The 23,352-nt window shown below is 49.7% G+C and overlaps 1 protein-coding gene across 1 annotated transcript in view; it reads left to right on the top strand.

Moving 5' to 3' along the window:
* Positions 1 to 23,352, top strand: part of LOC146081315 (serum paraoxonase/arylesterase 2-like) — a 59,408-nt gene that overhangs the window by 14,203 nt on the left and 21,853 nt on the right. Inside the window, exons 2-4 of the mRNA XM_083189461.1 lie at positions 5,203 to 5,273; positions 14,051 to 14,106; positions 20,433 to 20,601. Of these exons, the coding sequence (XP_083045587.1) occupies positions 5,203 to 5,273; positions 14,051 to 14,106; positions 20,433 to 20,601 (296 nt within the window). The remainder of the gene's footprint in view (positions 1 to 5,202; positions 5,274 to 14,050; positions 14,107 to 20,432; positions 20,602 to 23,352) is intronic.

Raw genomic sequence — 23,352 nt, 5'->3', positions numbered from 1 at the left:
CAGGAGTCAGTGTCTCCTCCGACTGGGTGGGAGTTAGGGTGCATGAGAGCAGGATGCTGGGCGGTAAAGCATGATAGGGGAATGTGGGCAACACAGGGTGAGCGGGTCTCCACTGGCGGAAGTTACGGGGCAGGAGAACAGGAGGCAGGGCAGTGTCCTCCCACATTGATGGCAAAAGTATTCAACATCGGCCATAAACCATCGATTATTTGAAAATCATTGATGGTCGATGGGCATCCCTAGAACTGGAGGAGGGTGGGGGACAGTATGCAGCTCCCGGCAGTGGGTGAGCGTCTCCTCCCACTGGGAGGGAGTGAGCGTGCATGAGAGCAGGAGGCTGTATAATAGTGGTATGTGGGCAAGACATTGATAAAAGTTGTGGCGCTGGTGCAGAGGGCAGTGGGGAAACCTGCAGTGCGGCAGCCAGGGCCGGATTTCCCACCTAGGGGCGGTACCTGCTTGTGGTGGTACAGGATCCCCCATTGTCACGGGGGTACATGAAATGCGGGAGCGGGGGCCGCGGTGGTCTGCTGGGGGGTGGAATTGCCGGAAGGGGGTCTGGGGGGGTCTGCAAATTGCGGGAGGGGGGGTGGTGTGTGGGGATCTGCGGTTAGCGGGAGTCCGCAAATCGTGGACAGGGGCGCGGGGGGGCTTGAATCGTGGGAAGGGGGGTCCGCAAATTGCGGGAGGGGGGTTGTCGGGGTTAGTGAATTGCGGGAGGGGGGGTTGCGGAGGTCCGTGAATTGCGGGAGGGGCGCGTGGGGTGCCGTGAGTCAAGGGGGGGTGGTGCGGGGGTCCGTGAATCACGGGAGGGGTCATGAATCGCAGGAGGGGGTGGTCGTGGGGGGGCTGCGAATCGCAGGAGGGGGGGTGTGGGGGGTTGCCCTGAATTGCATGAGGGGGGGGCGTGAATCAAGGGAGGGTGGGCGCAGGGGGGTGGTGCGGGGGTCCGTGAATCGCGGGAGGGGGCATGAATCGCGGGAGGGGGGGTTCCGAATCGCAGGAAGGGGGGTATGGGGTGTGCCGTGAATTGCGTGAGGGGGGCATGATTCGCGGGAGGGGGGTCCCCGAATGTGTGAATTACGGGGCAGTGGCAAATCGCGAGAGGTGCCGAGGGGGCCCGCAAATCGCGGGAGGGGGGCGCTACGGGGGGTTTCGTGAATCGCGGGAGGGGGGGTCGTGGGGGGTTGCGAATCGCAGGAAGGGGGGTGTGGGGGGTGCCGTGAATTGCGTGAGGGGGGCATGAATCGCGGGAGGTGGGGTCCCCGAATGTGTGAATTAGGGGGCGGTCGCAAATCGCGAGAAGTGCCGAGGGGGCCCGCAAATCGCGGGAGGGGGGCGCTACGGGGGGTTCCGTGAATCGCGGGAGGGGGCGGTGCGAATTGCGGGTCGCAAAATCACAGTAGGGGGGGGTGTGCCGTGAATCGCGGGAGGGGGGGTCGCGGGGGGCCCTTTTAATGCCGGGAGGGGGGGTCGCAGGGGTCCGGCGAATCGCGGGAGGGGAGGATGCAGGGGTCCTGCGAATCGCGGGAGGGGGCTCGCGGGAGGGGTCGCTGGGGTCCCGCGATTTGCGGGAGGGTCGCGGGGGTCCCGCGTTTCGCGGGAGGGGGTGGTCGCGGAGGTCCAGCGAATCGCGGGAGGGGGTGGTCGGGTCTGGGACGGATATTAGACAGCACTTACATCGACAGCCATTACATCGACACCATTAGTTCGACAGCTCAATAGGTCGACATGGTTTTAGGTCGACATACCATTAGGTCGACATGTCATTATGTCGACAGCTCATTAGGTCGACAGCTCATTAGGTCGACAGCTCAATAGGTCGACATGTTTTTAGGTCGACACTGCCATTAGGTCGACAGAGTCTATGTCGCCAGTCAAAAGGTCGACATGGGTTTTTTCACTTTTTTGGGGGCCGACACAGTCGACATGGACACAGTTTGAAGTGTACCGCAGCCGCTCGCTATGCTTCGGGCACGGTGCCTCGCTGCGCTCGGCACACTATTTTATTCTCCCACCACGCCCTAGTGGATAGTAGGGCATGAAATACCGCCTGTCGGCACATGTCGGCTCAATAAACAGTGAAAAAACCCATGTTGACCTTTTGACTGTCGACATAGACACTGTCGACCTAATGGCAGTGTCGACCTAAAAACATGTCGACCTAAAAACATGTCGACCTAATGAGCTGTCGACATAATGACATGTCGACCTAATGGTATGTCGACCTAAAACCATGTCGACCTATTGAGCTGTCGAACTAATGGTGTCGATGTAAGTGCTGTCTAACAATAGTCCGGATACCGGGGTGGTCGCGGGGGTCCCGCGAATCGCGGGAGGGGGGTCGCGGGGTCCCGCGAATCGCGGGAGGGGGGTCGCGGGGGTCCCGCGAATCGCGGGAGGGGGGGGTTCGCGGGGGTCCCGCGAATCGCGGGAGGGGGGGTCGCGGGGGTCCAGCGACTCGCGGGAGGGTGGAAAGCGGGGGTCCCGCGACTCGCGGGAGGGTGGAAAGCGGGGGTCCCGCGAATCGCGGAGGGGGGGTGCGGGGTCCCGCGAATCGCGGGAGGGGGGGTGCGGGGTCCCGCGAATCGCGGGAGGGGGGGTGCGGGGTCCCGCGAATCGCGGGAGGGGGGGTCGCGGGGGTCCCGCGAATCGCGGGAGGGGGGGTCGCGGGGGTCCCGCGAATCGCGGGAGGGGGGTCGCGGGGGTCCCGCGATTCGCGGGAGGGGGGTCGCGGGGGGTCTCGCGATTCGCGGGAGGGGGTGTCGCGGGGGGTCCCGCGAATCGCGGGAGGGGGGTCGCGGGGGTCCCGCGATTCGCGGGGAGGGGGGTCGCGGGGGGTCCCGCGATTCGCGGGAGGGGGGGTCGCGGGGGGTCCCGCGAATCGCGGGAGGGGGGGTCGCGGGGGTCCCGCGAATCGCGGGATGGGGGTCGCGGGGGTCCCGCGATTCGTGGGAGGGGGGGCGCGCGGGGGTCCTGGCAGAGGGTAGGGATGTGCAGGAGTAATGGTGGATGGTGGCTGTGGAGTAATGGTGGATGGTGGGCGTGTACTGTAGCCCTGGCTGGGCGGGGGGAGGTGATGTCAAGGGGGTGGAACGTCAGACACATGAAAGTGAAACTGTTTTACACAGGAACGTTCTCCACAGGGGTTGAGTGACAGATCTGGCTAAATATATAAGAGATATCATCCTTTTTTACACCACATTTTTTTTATTTGAATTTATATAACAAATGTGAGCGGCGCTGGCAATTTTAGCGGATATTTTGCACATCTCTCACATAGATTTTGGCACTCAAAGGGTTAATATGGGCCATAAGAATGCCAGGATACGGTCACTAGATCGACAAGCATTAGGTTGACAATCATTAGGTTGACTGAAGGTCGACATGCAGGGAGGTCGACATGACTGAAGGTTCACAGGGTCATAGGTCGACAATTATTAGGTTGACTTGTGGGGAAAGTCAACAGCCAGAAGGTCGACATGGGATTTTTCACTTTTTTTTTGAGCCGACATGTGCCAACAGGCGGTATTTCTTGCCAGCCCATCCACTAGGGTGCGGAGGGAGAATATAAAAGTGTGCCCAAAGCATGGCAAGCCAAAAAAAGTGAAAAAATCCCATGTCGACCTTTTGACTGTCGACCTTCCCCATGTTGACCTAATGATTGTCGATCTAATGACCCATGTCAACCCTCAGTCATGTCAACCTTCCTGCATATTGACCTTCAGTCATGTCGACCTTAAAGCATCTCGACCTAATGCCTGACGACCGAGTTGCTGTCTATCCAGTGATCCATACCCAGAATGCCCCCCGCACATACTACAGTATATTTTGTTTGCAATAGCATATTACATACTTGCCTACTTCTTGTGTCCACTCCAACACAGAGAAACACCTGCGATTCACGGGTCCGTAATGTGGGGGCGGAGCCAAATGATGCGATTCGTCATCTGGTCACGGTAGAGATCCACATATAAAGAAAATAACTTACCTAATCTCCTGGAAGTTGCCCCCCCCCCCCCCCGACTCCAATTGTGTTTTATTTTGTTCGTGTGGGGGCCAATGTGGTTTTATTTTTTTTCCTGTGGGGCTAATCTCTGTTTTTCTTCCCGTGGGGGCCAATGTGTGGGTTTTTATATTTTTTACACCAATGTGTGCGATTCTTCCCTGTCAGGGACAAAAGTATTTTTTGTTTTTTTCCCCCTGGACCAGTATGTTTCCTTTTTTTGTTTTTGTCTTTGTTGTGAGAATCGGTGCGTTTATTTTCACCTATAAATGTATTGTTGTTTTTTCTAGGGAGGAACATTGTTTGTCTTTTGTGTATATTGTATATAGCAAGCATCACTATGGTGCAGACATTGGGGGTTATTCAGACTTGTTCAGTATATTGTATATAGCAAGCATCACTATGGTGCAGACATTGGGGGTTATTCAGACATTGGGGGTTATTCAGACATTGTTTGTCTTTTGTGTATATTGTATATAGCAAGCATCACTATGGTGCAGACATTGGGGGTTATTCAGACTTGTTCGCTAGTCTACGTGTATTCGCAGCCTAGCGATTGCCACCCCACTGAACGGCATGCCCATAAACAGCATGCGCAAACCCCAAAAATCAATCAAGGGCGCAAATTCGGCCCGCTACGAGCGAGTCTGAATCACCCCCATTGAGTGAAGGATGTAATGCTAAAAAATGTTTTTTATTAAAGGGGCAATCATTTACAAGGCAAAGCCATGCCTTTTAAATAAGTGCCCCTTTAAAAAAAACATTCACGTTCAGCCGGCGACACACATGGCCGCGTACTTGGACAGTATTAGATCCCACTAACTAGGAGTCAGACACAGTGGCAATGTTGGACATTGGCCCTTATTCTGGTTCACTCGCAAAGACAAATTCCTTCTCAAATGGACAAAACCATGTGCACTGCAGGTGGGGCAGATGTAACTTGTGCAGAGGGAGTTACATTTGGGTGGGGTTTTACTTCAAAGTGAGATCTATATTGCAGTGTAAAAATAAAGCAGCCAGTATTTACCCTGCACAGAAACAAAATAACTCGCCCAAATCTAATTCTCTCTGCACATTTTACATCTACCCCACCTGCAGTGCACATGGTTTTGTCGATTTGAGAAGGAATTTGCCTTTGCGAGTGAATCAGAATAATTGTAAAATGTGTACATTTACAGTAATTTCTCCTTTTTCAGGCACCGGATCACCTTCTCCAGAGAGATAGAGAATGTAGACCTCCCTAACTGTCAGTACTTGAAGGGATTAGGTATGTACCAGAGATCCTACAACATAACGGGGAATAAGAGGTAATTCAGTTAGGTCGTCCCATTGGCCGTTCAGCAGAGGAGATGGGACGACCATGAGATTGTCTGGTTCCAATACTATCCACGTGGACTATGATTGGGGAACTGATAGTAACCTGCCACTGTGCCCAAAGAGCAGCCAGTGAATGACGGCCAATTTTGTGTTGAACATTTCCATGGCGACCTCTTGACCTTGTCGACCTTCTTAGAAGTGATAAAGTGGATGGTTTATCACTTCACCAGGCTTAATACACCCTGGATGAGATTTAATGGTGTGCGACATTGTGACTTGTGCGATAATATAGAAAAAAAACGTCCGGGCCAGTCCGGCAAGAGGAGAGACGGAGAAACAGATCGATACCCTTCACTGCCGCACCGGAGCTCCGAGGCGCGAGCGCTGGATCGCGGCCTACACAGGAGACGGAGCCGCGGCCTCGAGCTCAGAGACGCCAGAGACGCCGCCTGACAAGACGCGCGCCCCGGACAGGAGGGGGACATCCAGACACCTCCCCAACCCCACGAGAGGTGAGTAGGCAGGAGGGGAGACACTGACACGGCCGCTCCAGAGCCCCGATCAGCAAACGCCGAGCTGCGGCCCGTACGCAGACCGAGACCGCGGCCTCAGGTTTGGCGACGGCCGGGGACGCTGGAGTCGCCGCCGGCCACACCACACGCCACAGATAAAAGAGGGACACCCCGATACCGCCTCAACACCCCCCCGCACGAGGTGAGCAGATAGAAGGGAGAGGCCATAGAAGCCAGCCCCAAAACCAGAGACCCGGCAGTAACCAAGACACGGGGAGGGGAGCAGGGACCGAGCCCCAGCCCAGAAGCCTGCGCATTGCAGCGTGAGATAAACACGGGGAGAGGTGCTGAAAAATACACTCTGAGGGCTGACTGCACAAAACAACGACAAAACCTCCCTGCTGAGGCACATAGGCCCTTATTCTGGTTGGTGCGGTCGAGCCGCATATGCGGCTCCGACCGCACCAGACGAATCCCCGCCTACAAGACGGATCGGCACGGCCGTCCGTACACGGACGGCTGCCGATCCGCATGAAAATGGTGGAGGCGTACGCCTCCACCATGGTGGGAGCTGCCCCCTGCATTCGATGGTCGTCGACCATCGAAGGCAGGTCCGCACGCCGCGGCAGCTCCCGCAAGCTGAGACCACACGGACAATCGTCCGTGTGGTAGCTTGTATGGGGGCTGAAAGCTGACATCCGGCGACGTCAGCTTTCCGCCCCCATGAGTTGCATCATGGCCTCATTACCATGCATACGCCCCGCGTTTGCATGGGAACGCCCATGAAACGCGGGGCGTACACATAGGGAAATGAGGGCATGATGCCTCTCACGCCCCTATACGCCCCCTTTGCGGCGGACGAAATACGTCTGCGGCGAAGGGGGCTGCACATGCGCAGATTGACCTCTGCGCATGTGCAGTGTAAAAACATCGGCGGTACGGCCGCACGCGGGCCGTACCGCACGAACTAGAATAAGGGCCATACAGAGGGGCCTGATTCAGCTCACCACAACATAAGGCCACCTGCAGCAGCTGCAATACTCCCTCTCTTTGCCCCCCTCCACTTCATTTTACCCCATTTCATCTTATCCAAAGTATCCCAATTGGACCCATCCCACCCCAATTCGTCCCCTGAACTATAAACTCTGAACTCTGAACTCTGAACTCAGATCCCAGATCTGAAGCAGTACTGACACACTACAAAGCTCTGCTAATATAGTGCAGTGTCAAGGATCACCCACATTGCTTACTGCCGCTGGTCGGAGGAGCTGCAGGGAATCCTAATACTCAACACCAAGATACAATGTGAACAAAAATATGAAGAATAGATAGATTGCGCGTCCAGCTGCACAATCAAGTGACCTTTCTACCAAAGGCTTCTCAGAGACCTTCACCAATAAAACACCATGTGAACAAAAAATTGAGAAAGGCACTTATTCGGCGCTTAGAATATCACTGGATTCTCTCCTTTATCTCCACTCGGCACATGTGGAGGAATAAGAAATGGTATACAATAGTGAAGTATGTATTTTTAAACACACATCATTTAATGGCAATACACATAAAAACACAAATAAAATAATGCTAAAACATGGTAATCCAAAAGATGACAGGGTTTGCAAAATTACCGGATCCTGTGGGAACTGATAGATCAGCTCCAAATGCACTTAGGATATCTCCTTCACAGGCAATACAGCTGGGCAATTCTGCTGCAAAAATAACCGGAATCCCCTGTCCTTCCTGGAGTCCAAATACAGTCCACCACCAACGCGTTTCTTCCTCCGCAGAGGACTTTTTCAAGGTGTACTGTTTCCCTGTATTGGAGCCTCTTATATAGAAATCCAGCTGAGACGCGGGAAGGACTTACTATATAAGAGGCTCCAATACAGGGAAACAGTACACCTTGAAAAAGTCCTCTGCGGAGGAAGAAACGCGTTGGTGGTGGACTGTATTTGGACTCCAGGAAGGACAGGGGATTCCGGTTATTTTTGCAGCAGAATTGCCCAGCTGTATTGCCTGTGAAGGAGATATCCTAAGTGCATTTGGAGCTGATCTATCAGTTCCCACAGGATCCGGTAATTTTGCAAACCCTGTCATCTTTTGGATTACCATGTTTTAGCATTATTTTATTTGTGTTTTTATGTGTATTGCCATTAAATGATGTGTGTTTAAAAATACATACTTCACTATTGTATACCATTTCTTATTCCTCCACATGTGCCGAGTGGAGATAAAGGAGAGAATCCAGTGATATTCTAAGCGCCGGATAAGTGCCTTTCTCAATTTTTTGTTCACAACACCAAGATACAGCCAGCACATACGCATTGCTGATGCTCACTACCATGGATAAATTTGTGGCCAAGCCGCAACGGGCTCAAAAGAGTAGCCAACAGGGTAAGGGATGAGGAAAGGTGGCGGCCCCTAGATCCACCCCAAACTCCCCTATGTCAGCGCAAGAGGAAGACCCTGACACAGACCACAACCCGGCTTTGACACAACTGTCGACTCAAGACATCACAACCATCCTGGCAACACTCTTAGATCAAAAACTTGCCCCAATTAAAGAATCAATAGACTCTACTCTTACCCAGCTGACACAACATACTCAGAGGCTGTCGGAAGCGGAGCAGAGAATCTCTGACTTAGAGGATGAGCTAGAGAAATCGAAAGCAGTGATAACCCAACAGGAGAAGTTGGTAACCACTATACATGACAAACTCGAAGATCTGGAGAACAGGAATAGAAGAAACAATGTACGCATCATAGGCCTGCCAGAATCGGTAAAGAACTCAGACCTTATGCAGCTGGTGGCGGAGTGGCTACCCAGTGAGCTGGGCCTTACCCCACAGGGAGTCCCCCTAATGGTAGAGAGAGTCCATCGTATAGGGCCAGACAGACAGACCAATAAAGACAGACCAAGACCGGTCATAATGCGCATACTCAACTATGCAGACAAAGTCCGCCTTTTAGACGCATACAGGAAATGCAAAGGTCTACAATACCAAGGAGCCAAATTGCTGCTGTTTCAAGACTTCTCTTTCCTAGTTGCCGCACAAAGAAGAGAATTTGCACCGGCTTGCAAGCAGCTATTTGAAATGGGCCGCAAATTTGCTCTACTCTACCCGGCAAGGCTTCGAGTAATAAACGAGGGACGGTCCTACTTTCTAGACACCCCGCAGGCAGCAAAAAATTTCATAGACTCTCTCAAAGATGAATCTGCCTCCCACATGTCAGATGCGTACTGACCCTCCAAGATAGAAAAGGACTTCCGCCACCATATCCTTTTATGTGATACCCATGTTTAGGTTATTGACTAGAATAATTCACTATATACTCCAATCACCTTTAATTTACAGTATCTTGTTGTTTAGTAATATGTTTTACTCGATAGGCCCGACACAACCATGTGTGGTCACGCGATTGTAGAGTTCAGAGTTACGTTACCAAGATATGCGACACATTCGGTCGCAGTATAGGTTCCAAAAAATGTTTAAAAATGTTTGTTTAATGTTTTATTGTATTGTATATGAGAAATACCACTATCCCATGGGCACAATGGGCCGTTGTACAATAATCACCAGGTCCTCTAGTCCGCTCGCTGGGACGGATGGGAGGGCCAAAAATAGAAGTAGCTACAGATTGGTTAATCCTAAAACAGGTATAGGATAGAAACAAATACTACAACAGATAGTACCACTAGAGTGCAGCGATCATTAAAGTTTATATCGTGGAACGTAGAAGGGCTTAACACCCCAATTAAAAGGCGCAAGATTATGACCCATTTGAAGAGACTTAAGCCAGACATAGTATTCCTTCAAGAGACCCACTGGAATATAGGAGATGCTAATGTTCTAAGAGACACCTGGGTGGGGGAATTTAAGGCCGCATCTTACACCTCGAAGCGCAGAGGGGTGGTTACATTGTTCCGTAAACACCTCCCCTATACCATAAAAGATGTATGGACAGACCCAGAAGGGCACTTCATCTTCATAAAGATCACAATGTTTGGCTTGATATACACTCTGATTAATATATACGCCCCTGTCAGTCAACACAAACTATTCTATACATCGATATATTCCAAGCTATTACAGTGGGCTGAGGGGGAGCTGATTATGGGAGGAGATTTTAACTGCGTACAGTCCATGGGTCTAGATAGGTCCACGGGAACGGGGAGGGAGGGAGTGAGAGACGATGCTGCCCCTACCAATATACTAACCAACAATCTCAACCTATGTGATCCGTGGAGATGCCGATACCCAGTATCTAGAGAATACTCATTCTACTCCCACCCACATCACTCCTCATCCAGAATAGACTACTGGCTATTGTCTAAACCATTATTCCATAAGGTTATCGATGCTGGGATCAATCTTATAACACTGTCTGACCATGCCCCAGTGTGGTTCACACTGTCCCTTGCAGATCCGATAACAACTACATATAAATGGAGGTTCCCCTCCTATCTAGCTAGTTCCTCTGACTTTCACACACATCTGAAACATACAATCAACATGTATCAGAGAGATAATTCGGAGCACGAAAAGGACATTAACTTGTTTTGGGCAGCGGCTAAGCCGGTGATCAGGGGTCAAATCATAGAATATGTGGCCAGGAAACGCAAAAAGCTGAGAAGCGCCATAGAAATATGCAGTACCAAGCTGTCGGAAGCCTATAATGCTCTGCTATTAAACGACATAGAAGAGAACCAGACTTCATATCGAATGGCCAAACAAGCTTACGATGCTCTATGTACTAAAAGAGCACAGTTTACACACAACGCACAACGAAATAGATATTTCCGAGGTTGCAACAAGGCAGGGAGATTATTGGCCAACTTAATTCGCACACATACAACCCCATCCCAGATTCTACAAATACAGTCCCCCAGGGGATCCCTAGCAGACAACCCACAGGAAATACTACGTACCTTCCAGGACTTTTATAAACAGTTGTACTCAGCACCACCTGACAACCCCACAGAGGGACTGGACTTCCTCAGATTGGCCGACTCACCTACACTTACCCCAGAGGAAAGGGAATCTTTGATGTCCCCTGTCACAGAATTAGAAATATCACCCCTTATCAAATCCTTGACAAAGGGCAAATCCCCAGGTCCTGATGGATTAGGGGCCGAGTTCTACCAAATGGCCCACGATCAGATACTAACCCACATCACCTCCCTTTTTAACTCCATGCTACTAGGCAACCCCCCACCGGACAGATTCACAGAAGCTAGGATTGTAGTATTCCCTAAACCGGGGAAAGACCCCTTAAAGGTGCAATCATATAGGCCCATATCCCTGCTAAATCAAGATCTTAAACTCTTCACCAAACTACTAGCTCAGAGACTACAACCCATACTATCGAGGATTCTCCACCCGGCCCAAAACGGGTTTGTGAGAGGGCGAACCTCCGTACACAATACAAGAATACTAATTGCCGCCATGCATAAGTCGAGCCAACTCTCATCCAAGGACACCATTATAGTCAGCTGTGATGCCGATAAGGCGTTCGATAGGGTTTCCTGGCCACATATTCTAAGAGTTCTACAGGCTCAACAGTTTGGGGAGGGATTCATGAACGTATTCCGCATGCTATACTCAAGCCCTACAGCACACATAATGGTAAATGGCCTTAACTCTACAAATTTTACTCTATCAAGGGGGACACGCCAAGGCTGCCCGCTTTCGCCGCTATTTTTTAACTTAGCCCTAGACCCACTAATTAGGGTGTTCATGAAAGATGAGAACTGGAAGGGGGTCCAAATCGGGGGGTTGGAAATAAAGGTGTCAGCATTTGCTGATGACTTGCTACTGTACATCAGTAACCCAAAAGAGGCCATACCGAGCTTACAACAGACTATGTCAGACTTCCACAGGGTGTCCGGATTCCTAGTCAATTTCGACAAAACAGAGGCCCTGGCGATGTATCCTAAAGCTATGCAGGGATGGACATATGAGTTCCCATTTCGATGGACGCAGGAATACCTGAATACTTAGGTCTGAAATTTCCCAAACAGGTATCTGATATATACTCCATCAACTATGCACACTCCATCTCCCAATTAAAAGCGGACTTTGCAAAATGGCAACACCTACCCCTCTCATATCTGGGACGGTGCCAACTATACAGAATGGTCTCATTTCCTCGCCTCCTGTATCCGGTCCAGATGCTGCCTTATCTTATAAATAAGCATGATATCATGCAAATCAATAGAGCTCTCACAAAATTTATATGGGCAGGCAAACGCCCGAGAATTGCGCTATTTAAGTTACAGCAACCCCTGTCTCTTGGAGGTATTAACCTCCCTAACATTCAGGACTATGCACTAGCATCTAACGTGAGGTATGCTCTGGACTGGATACAGGGGACCAACCACTATGTGGATCGGGTGATAGACCAAGCATTTCTACCCAACTCCACATTAGCGGCGCATCTACACTCCCCATTGGGAACTATAGAAACGGCCATAAAATCTAACCCCCTGATATTTACCCCATACATAGCCTGGCGATCTTGGAGACAACGATCCAAATTGTGCTGCACTCGGTCTTTGTTCTCAACCCTAACTGGTAATAAAGACTTTCAAGAGGGCATCCCAGATCAGATATATGGGAGATGGCACAATCAGGGCCTACAAATGATATATCACTTTCTCAACTCAGACCATACCACCATGCTTACACTATCAAACTTAAAAGAAAAGTTCCCAAACATCCACATCCCAATATTCGCATACTTCCAAGTCAGAAGTTACATCACCAAACTATTACCCACCCTACCGAAGGCCGAATTCACTAACACCCTAAATAACTTGATAATTACAAGCGAGGGAAGGTCAATTTCGACATCAGTAATATACGAACTCACCAGGAAGAAAATAGACCTAACCACTAATACTACGGGCCTCTCCAAATGGCAGGACGCATTGACAGGTCTGGGCACCCTGGATGTAATCAGACTCACGGTCAAACTCAACAAGCAAATGGTGTCAGCTTCGTATGCAGAAATGCAATACAAAATCCTACACAGGGCTTACTTCACCCCAAAGCTCAGACACATAACTGGAATAGCAGACAATTCAAACTGTTTTAAATGCTCCTCACCAGATGCAGAAATCACGCACTGTCTTTGGTCCTGCACGGTAGTACAGACCTTTTGGGACAAGATACAGGCATACATTACTGATACACTACACATCACATTCACGATCAGTATGAACTGGGCGATGTGGAATTATTATCCCCCTTCGCTTAACCCCAAACTTGCACAGGGCACAAGACTTTTACTAGCTAGAATAGCGACAGCGGCAAAGAAAACCATACTCTCTAGGTGGATACATCCAGAGGACATATCATTTTCGCTGTGTATGCCTAGATTGATTTATATGTACCAGATGGACTGGGTCGAATGTATGGGGGACGTAGAGACCAGATCGGAGAAATTCTTTGATACATGGCTACCTTATGTAGCAACACTCCCAGCAAGTGAAAGGAATACTATAAGGGAAATTGTCCACTTATCTACCTGGTATAACATGGCTGTTTTAGCGGCGGGTAAACCACCCTTCTAGGCTCTATCTAAACTGGTACGCCCACAACACGCTCAAGAGATGCACTCTGGGGAATCCTATATCTGTGCTCATTCATGATATACTGCTGTACAATGTGCCTATGCCGATTAAATTGTATGAACAACTACAATGCAATGTCTGTTATTTATTTCTGTTCAAATGTGAATAAAAATATTAAAAAAAAAAAGAAAAAAAAAGGCCGGAATCGCACTTTTTTGCTGCGAATTTGCATACTCTGCCCTGGCAATTTTTAGTCGCACTTCTATTCACATCCAGATGTTGTCCCATTATAAAGTATACAACTCGCAAATTTAATGGGATGTGATTTTTTGGTAAACGTTACTAAAAATAGCCAAACAAATAGACCAGGTTCTGATCATTGAGATCTGTGCATGGTTCTGTGTTAAAATATGTGTAAAAGTTAACCAAAAAATAAAAAATGGCGTGCCCCGGGCTGCCGGCGGAGGTATCCGGCTCACTTCGCGGTCAGTGTGGGGTGAGCTGCTGCAGGGGACAGACACAGACAACGCTGGAGCCTGGAATTGTGGGTATAGGTGTAAAATGAGTGTGTATAATAAAGTTTTACTGTTCTCTGTGTTTTTTTAACATTCTTTTTTATATGCCTTTATATTGTTGCAGAGTGTGGGTCTGAAGATATAGATGTCCTTCCTAATGGACTGGCCTTCATCAGCACAGTAAGTAATAGCTGTAATATGTATTTATTGTTTCATAGACATCACAAAGGCCGTTTCTTTCATGAAGAGAGATGCATAGACCCCTCCCCCTCCCCTCCTGCGTCTGGCATAGAGAGCTGGGGGCATGTGTACGTGTATGGTATATTAGAAATCACTGCCTAGGTCTAGGGGAAGGAAGCGGCAGTGGGGTCTGTGTGGGCGCCGGCACCCGCTCGACTCACTGCCTGCCGCTGCCCACTGGCTGAGCCCCGGAGGCGAGTCAGCCGCAGCGCAGGTGCGACCATGGCAGAGACGACAAATCCACCTAACTGATTCTATTGACTGTACACAGAGCTGGTTATTGGCTACTGTGTACAGGATGGGGAAGCGGATGGGCGTGCTGGGGCGGCCTGGGATGTGTCGGAGCCAGGGGAAGCAGCAGTGTCTGTTGGTCTCTCTTCCTCTCTTCTGCTTCAGCTTCTCAGTTAGGCGTGTGACGTCATCACGTCACATGCTGGGGAAACACACTGGAGAGGGGTAGGGGGCTCCACAAACTTGTTGGCAGGGGGGAGCAAAATTGATAGTTACGCCACTGAATTAATGTTATGTGCAGGGAGGAAGCCAGCGAGGCAGACGAGAGGCGGTGCTCTACAGCGCATGCATCAGCTTCAAATCCCATGGTTCAGCGGGGCTTTGTGTCACATGACCAAAAAGCCCCAGGGAACCAGGCACAGATTTAGGGGGGGGGGGGGGAGTGTGTGAATGTGGTGATAGCCCCGCCTAGGGTATTAAAACACTTCTGCTGTCAGCCAGGACACCACGCAGTTTGGGCTGTGTAGTGATGTCACTGGCAGGGCGGACAGAGTTCCGGGGCTAGGAGGAGGATTGCTGCCACTGCTAGCGGCTGCAGAAGGGGCGGAGTAGCTGCTGCCAGGGCCGGATTAACAATGGGCCTGATGGAGCTACAGCTCCAGGCCCATCCTACAAATAAAACATTTAGTAGTTGAGGGCCAGGGCTTTCCAAAGAGCCCAGCCCTGCGTCGCTAGCCCCCCGGGAACCGGAGATACCGCCAGGCACAGCTGGAAAGTTATCCCCATAGAATAACATGGGACCCGCTAATTCCGACCTCCACCCGGCTCCAACGGCTGCCAGTTCCCCCTCCAGCATCACAGAAGTTCGAGGTTAATCTCAGTCGAACCCAAATCGCTGGGCCTTCAATCTGATACCTGGTCCATATGGGTTCATTGGTTCTAGAGCTATTGCGGGTAAACCAATTTTTTTTTTTCATTTCTGAAAAGTAATTTCATGGCTGTTCATGTTGTTTGAGGACAGATTTCTCTGGAACAAAACGGCCCAGTTTCACGGGACCAAAATCATTCGAAGCCTACATGTAAAGGGGTCAGTTGGTTCTGAAGATATAGCTGGTTGTTTAAAGGGGGCGGGGTGGTTTTATCTCCCCCTCACACCAGAAAATGCAGGGACTAGGCTGGTGCAAAAGGGGCCAGTCCGGGAATGTCCCTGTATGATCCTGGGACCATATTCCCGGGTAAGTGCCTGCATTTTCTGTCGTGAAAGGGGTATTATTTCAAATAGCCGACACATGCAGTGCTCTGAATACAGCCGGGCAGCCCCCTGCTCTCTGTCCGGCTGTCAATGGCTGTCATCTCTGCCCAGCGGCGGCTGTCCCCCAGTTACCACGAGCATGTAATCGCACATGGCAACGAGCATGGAACCCCTGGCAATGAGCATGGAACCCCTGGTAATGAACATGTAGGTAAGCAACACTTATGTAGCATAATTTTTAATAGGCATTATGGTGTTTGGCATAATACGTAATGGAGATTATGGTGTGTGGCATAACATGTAATGGGCATTATGGTGTAAATTTTTAATGCGCGCCTTTGGCGTGCAATGCCCCTATTTATGAAGCATATTGTGCATTATTGCTCAATCTGTTTGGTATAGTGCAGACATGTCCAAACTATGGCCCTTCAGTTGTTGTGAACTACAAGTCCCATCATGCATTGTCACAGTTTTGCTATTAGGGACTGCTAAAACTATGTCAAGGCATGCTGGGACGTGTAGTTTCACAACAGCTGGAGGGCCACTGTTTGGACATGCCTGGTATAGTGTGTATTTTGGCTCAATCCATGTGCCATAGTGTGAATTTTGGCTCAATCCATGTGGCATAATGTGTAAGAGGCAAGTACAGTATAAGCGTGTTACTATTGTGTTGCATGATTTTTATAAGGGGTATATGGTGTGGTAAATTTAGGTGACCACATAAAAGGTGCTGAAATGCTGTCTACCAAGTTTCGGCTTTCAGTATTTTTTATGACTGGAGTGCCGCCTCACCCCGCAAGTATCTTAGGACATCGGCATCCTGCGGGTGCACCTTTGGAGTGCCAATATATCTCCCTGCATTTTTATTATGCCAGTCCCCTTTCCAGGCATATGTCATTAGTTGAAAGTATTTACACAAATACAGACACACCCATGAGCAGACCACCCAAACAGAACACTGGTCACACCATACACATTATTAGGTGCTGGCCACAACCCCTATTATTACGCATAATAGGCCCTTGATCACTTTCAGCTCCAGGCCCATTTAGACCTTAATATGGCTCTGGCTGCTGGTTTCTCCCCTCACTCTCCGGGCTGTCACCCCCTGCTAAGAGCCCACTGCTGCTCCTTCCTGCCGCCACGTCATGGGTCTGATCTGCCAGACAATCTGGGTATTTGTGAGTAAGTGGTGGATTTGGGCAGGGGGCAGATAACCGTGTGGGTTATCTATATTCCAGGGGAAGGCGTGGGCTCCCTGCTATGTTCAGCAGGTTGGGGACGGTGCATGGGAGACAATGTGGTGAAAAAGGGAGGAACCAAAAAGTGGGAGTGGTTGTGAGTAGAGGGTATTTTCAAACCACCTCCCCTAGATGTGCAGTCTAGATCCGTCCCTGCAGGGAATCATAGTATTATAAACTGACACATGCGATGTAGAATGGGATTGGGGCCAGAAAATAAAAAAACAGCAAGAACACCTTTGCACCGGATGAGAATAGTGTTAACAGATTTCGTCAAGGTAGATAATGATACATTAGGGGGAAAAGGTTGCCCGCTTCTCCACGATATTGCAGATAAGAGGAAAACGGTGAATAACAAACAATAAATGCTGATTCATACATCTGCCTTTGTGTGAGAAGGCAGATAAGAGAAAAAGCAGGTGGTACACTCTAAAGGCCTATACACACTGGGCAACTTTGAGCTAAAAGCAGCTTAGTTTTGTCGTTTGAGCAAAATCCGCCCAGTGTGTACTCGACAGCGATGAGCGGTGAGCACTCACATTATCGCTGGCTCCACCTGGTATTATCAGCAGATGAGCGACAGGGTGTATGGCTTTCCATAGCGTCCTGCTATGGAAAGCCATCCACCCCTGGGAAAAGCGCTAAAACGGGTAAAAATCGCTCGGTGTGTATGCACCTTAAGAAATAAGGGAGAAATTTACTAAAATGGGAGTTCTATTGAAGATGTGATGTTGCGCATAGCAACCAAGCACATTTTACTTCATATTTATTTAGTACCTTATAGAAGATAATAGAGAGAATGTGATTGGTTGCTAGGGGCAACATCTCATCTTCAAGAGTCCTCCCATCTTAGTAAATTTATCCCTAATCATATTTTTCACGAACAGAGGAAAGATCATTCAATGGTGAGTAAAGGACCCCATACACTATTTGGTTTGGGCACGATTTCACCCGATTCGGATGAATCGGGCCGTGAAATCGGCCCAAATCGCACTTGTAGACATCCCGTCCGATCCGATGCGCGGTTATGTGCACATCAGATCGGGTCGGGAGGTCGGACGGGCTGCACATAAGATTTGCTAAATCTTATGTGCAGCCCGGCCCCGGAGCCGTGCGGGGGACGGCAGCAGGTGGGGATGCCGGCTAATAGAGAGCCTCAGCCAATCAATTGCTTTCTAGTCATCTGTATGGGCGTTTTTTTTTTCTTCAAGTTATCTGTTCCTCCTGGTTCCCACCACTGCCCGGCAGCCAGCGTCTTCAAGTTCTCCTTGCCCGGCGCCCTGCTCCCGCTGTCACCTCACCGCAACAGCTTCCTCCTGAAGGGCTCCCTATGCAGCCTCCCCCTGCTCGGCTCTCTATTAGCCGGCATCCCCCGCCCGCTGCCGTCCCCCGCACGGCTCCCTCCTCCTTCAACTCCCCAGGGACTGCATATGATAAATCCATGCGATTTATCATATGCAAACCATGGCACATCAAGTGCCTAATCGTGTGTCCCCCTCCCGGGGAGCTGCAGGTGAAATCAGGTCCGACTTGTCCCTACATGACTAATGTATGTTTAAAACCCCACTGGCACTAGGTATGGCATACCTGCAGTCACTGTGTATAGTGCATCACACTTACTTTCCTCCGGCTGGTCATGGGTAAGGCACAGGTACCAGGGGGTCCCCTGAATAATCAGGAGATTAATTACGGTTGCATTGTGGGAGTGGACTACAGGTGTCAGTGCAGCGCAGAAAGAATTGGGCGCCAGGCCATCTCATAAAACAGCAATAAACAGTTTATTTAACATGTAGCAGGGACGAAGCAGGGAAAACTTCTGAACACTCTCCTCCAGCACAAAGCATAACGGTTACATCAGGTCACTTATCATTCCATCTCCTCCAGCACATTAATCGTATCGGTTACATCAGTTACATCAAGGCACCTCCTCCAGCACATCACTTAATTGCAGCGGCATAAATATGGCAAACAGCAGTTCATACCAGGGCATCCTGGGACCAGTAGTGCTACACATCACAGGTTACTGTCTCTCTCACACATAAAAAGGACTCTTGTCAATGGGGGGCTACTCAGCATGCCGCGTGGCTTCGACCCCTCACCCAGATACGTCCTCTCCTGAGACTCAAACCTGACACTCTTCTAGGGCACCTCTACAGGTGGGCATCACCCTCTCACTGGACTCTGTGTACTGCTGCTCTCACACTGCGATCTCTCTCAGTGGGCGGTATTCAATGAGAATACCTGCGAGGTGCAGCGAATCCTTTTTTGGATTCGCTGCACATTCGCCACGTTCCGGAGCCTCACCGGCTCCGGTATTCAACGAGTCAGGGGCAGCGAGCCCCTGACCAGCGAATATGAGCTCCTGCGGCGAATGCCGCAGGGAGCATGAGGACGGTGGCAGGCAGAGAGATGGAAGTCTCTCTGCCTGCCCCAGAACGTTTGTGGGGGGGAGGTAGGCTCCCCGGGTGCCAGGCAGCACAAGCTGCCCCCCGGGGGTGCCAGCAGGGGACCGGGTATATTCACTACACCCGATAACGATCGGGTGCAGTGAATATATGAATATCTAATGAGCGGCTCGGCTCCGGCGCCCCCTGCTGGCTGCTGTGTAAAAAAAAAATATATATATATATATATTTTTTTTATTAAATATATATTCATGTGCTTACAGCACATTAATAAAAATAGCATGCCCCTCCTCAGAATAAAATTCCTGATTTTTTTACACCAATTGTAAAAAACAAAACACTTTATTTTAAAAGTTCACATTCCACTTCACATTCCACTTCAAAAGATAGCGATTGCTACTCGGTGAATCATGGCGAAAAAAACCTTCAAATGTATTCGCCATGTGGTCATTGAATAGGGTGATTCACCGTTTTAGTCCAAAATTCGCCAAACAGCACAAATTCGCCATAAAAACCTGGCGAATCAGCCTCATTGAATACCGCCCTCTGTTAGGTGCTTTGCTGGGACTGGCAGCACTCCCCACATGTGCTGTGAGGGGCTCTCACTGAGGCTGCATTCTCCCCATGTTACCCTGCAGAAAAGCACCCACAGGTGCTGCTGCTCTCTCCATAGAAGGGGTGCAACTCATGACTGCTGTTTCCAAATCTGGAGACCATAGACAGCTAGCCATTCCATGGTCCCAGCAACCATCCATGCACCTTCTCCTTCACTCCAAACTTGCTGAATCTGTACCTTCTAACATACACTTCCTGTCTTCCTCCTCTGCAGGAGGCTTGCATGTGATCACTGCCTGATCTCAATACTTCTCCCAATCAGTGCACAGGAAATAGACCTAGCTATGCATGATAAAACTAAATAGTATTAACTCTTGCAGTACCAGGGTATTACATATGGGGGCCTTAACTCTGTGCGGGCGCATGCCAGCGGATGTGTAAGTCAACTTAAATGTATTTTTAAATAGGTATTTCCTACAAAACTCCACTTACTGTCTGTCGTAGTTTAATAGACAGGTCTGATGTTCTCTGATTAGATTAGAATATCACAGTTCACGTACTAATCATTTCTGCTTGCTCTAGGGTCTGAAGTTCCCTGGCTTAGTCAGCTTCGCCCCAGACAAACCCGGAGAAATATATCTGTTAGATCTGAATGATGGAAACCTTCAGCCATCTCCGCTGCCTATCAGAGGAGGGTTTGACGTTTCTTCCTTTAACCCTCATGGACTTAGCACATATATCGATGAGAAGGGTAAGTCATTCACCAGCTATATGTCATCCCCCATATACCTAGGCAGGCTTGCCATAATATCCCTTTAAACACCTATCATTTACACAGGTTCTCTGGCTGGCTACATTGAAGCCTGCATTTTATAGGAGCCCATGTTATTTCATTAACATTGCTTCCTATGGTGAGAGCCACCATAGGAGCTCATGTTATTTTCATAAGATAGGCTTCTATGGGACGCAAACAGCCTATCAGGTGCATAACTCCTCTGGAGCTCGCACCTGTTTGGCTGAGGGGAGTCCCATTTAAAGACGTCAGTGGGATCCCCGATATGGGGCCTTATTCTGGTTGGAGCGGCCGGGCCGTACGCGTACGTCCCGGGGTTTTTCATGATCTGCGCATGTGCAGATACGCTAATGCGCCGGCGCGAACACTCCACAACGCTTACGGCCGGTGTCTCAACGTGCGAAAAAACCTGTACGCGAGTGTACGGGTAATGGGGCGGCATAGGGGCGTGTTGATGGGAGCGGCCGAAATAATGAGGGAAAATGGGCGTAAATATGGGCGTACACGGGGGTGTGCACCAGAAATGAGCGGTGCTACTACCGCACGATCGACTAAGGCACCGTTCATTTCGGACACCAAACAGGCGGCCGCCAACCGCCAGCTCAAACCACCCCTACAGATACCGCATGCCAGCGTGCGCCTGAGTTGGCTAATTAACGCTGATTACTACTCAAACACATACACCTGAATGTAATAAGCAATGCTGCAGTCTATTAAGTCCAAACCATGATTTCACTACCTGCAAGCCACACACACAGCACGCAAACACATTGGAAGCTTATGTTTCTATACTTCTCCACAATTAAAGGTTTGTTTATTTAAGGTAAGAATCTTTTTATACGCTAAGGTAGGTATTTGCTAAACAGACACATTCACTACGTGCTTTCATCGACTTTACGCAGTAGCACACTCAATCTACACAAGTCGACATGTGTCAACGTGTTCACTCTAATACTAACATAGGTTTTGTATTTAGGATACAATAACATAAACCACATCTAACACCTAGGGCGGGATGTATCAACATACATACCCGCCCTTCGCACGGCAGCCGCCGCGATGCTACCGCATATGTACTAACATATGCGGCTAGCATCGGGCTGCGGTAACGGAGACCCCCGCGATACCTGTGATGTGGGCTGCGGGGGTCTCCGTCACCTCCCGGCGGCTGCCAGCGTCCCCCTGCATCTCCTCCTCCCCCCTGAAGCCGGATGTCCTCCCGGCTGTCACACCAGGGGGAGGAGGAGGTTAAAGGAGGACGGGAGGGGGGGCGGCGCGCCAACGGCGTACGTCGGGCGGCGAAAGAAGCCCATAGGCTTCTATAGGGTATCGCCACCCCCTGGGTGGCGATACCCTGGCCTGCGAAAACGGGGCGAACCGGTGATAGTACATAGGAAAATGCGGTAAAACGGGGGTTTTACCGCATTTTCCCTTTAGTACATCCCGCCCCTACAAAGGATGTTTCAGCAATGTTTGAAGCCCATGACCACTATTTTCCACACAATCTTTGTATAGTACCCAAAATAATGACCTGTACCACTATCTCATCTGCTATGATTTGGATTTGACTACACTCTGGATGTAAGATGCCACCAATCACATTATTGCACTCTCATCTCTCTAACAAAGGATTCCTACATCTGCTTATGACACTGTCAAATCATATATATTTAAACAGTTATGCATGTTTGTTCACAAGCTAATTTATCATGTTTGGCCCATTCACACATCTTTTTTTAGGGAGGACACATATGCATTCCTACACAAATGTACCTTTTCACCCTTGTTTGTCTGCCTCACCCACTCCATGAGGAAAGCATTGTTCTGGACCTGCTTTTACCTACTACTGTAGGAGCTACCTCACCTGCACACAAACTGCTTTCTCACCTATGAAGTTGCTCTGCACATGTGCTGACACAAACTAATTAGCAGGGAAAAGTTGGATAGGAACATGGGAATGGCCATGGAGAGGGTTACACATGGGAAACTTCTACCACACTTCAACAAATGTTCAAAAATACCCTGGTCAGTAAGTACACATAAATCTAGTATTTGTTTCACACAAGAAATGACACATACCACAATTTAGATTTAATTTGTAAAATAAATGTATTTGCTGTTCAGCATCACAGCTTGACACTTTAATGTGAGAAATCAAATAAACAAATAAAATAGACACACAAATAATAAAACAGCCAGAACAAGAGGTTGCATATCTCCAAACATGTGTTACCCTGCAAATGCAATGGTGAAAGAAATGGGGACACCAGAATACGTACTGCAACAACCAGGGTGAATACTAAGCAAGATACACACCACCAAAAAAAAATATCCTGCATTTGTAGAGGTCAAAATACGAACTTTCGTGCCCATGGCACGCAAATGGATCGATGGGCAACTCAGGAAGCGGATGTCCAGTGCAATTTAAACCTTTGGGCTCCAACCACAGAGGAAGTGAACCAGGTCTCATTTGGGCCCTTTTTTGCCCCTTTTAGATGGGGCCTTGGGGACAGGGGCCTTTGGCTCAGCTGGCTTTCGGCGTCTTCCCCTAGTCGACACAGGAGGGTCAGCCGAGGTGGAAGGTTGGGGAGCAGCTTGGGGTGGGGCAGCAGATGGGGGATTGTCCCTTAGGGACCTGGCGGTGGACAGCTGCTCCGCAAGAAGTTCATTCTGGCGGCTGAGATGTTGGCCAATGCTTAGCATGCCAGC

Source organism: Crinia signifera, chromosome 5, assembly GCF_055691185.1.
Source record: "Crinia signifera chromosome 5, ASM5569118v1, whole genome shotgun sequence".
NCBI classification, from domain to species: Eukaryota; Metazoa; Chordata; class Amphibia; order Anura; family Myobatrachidae; genus Crinia; species Crinia signifera.
The sequence above is the reverse complement of the archived record's forward strand: the minus strand, read 5'-3'. Positions and strand labels throughout refer to the sequence as shown.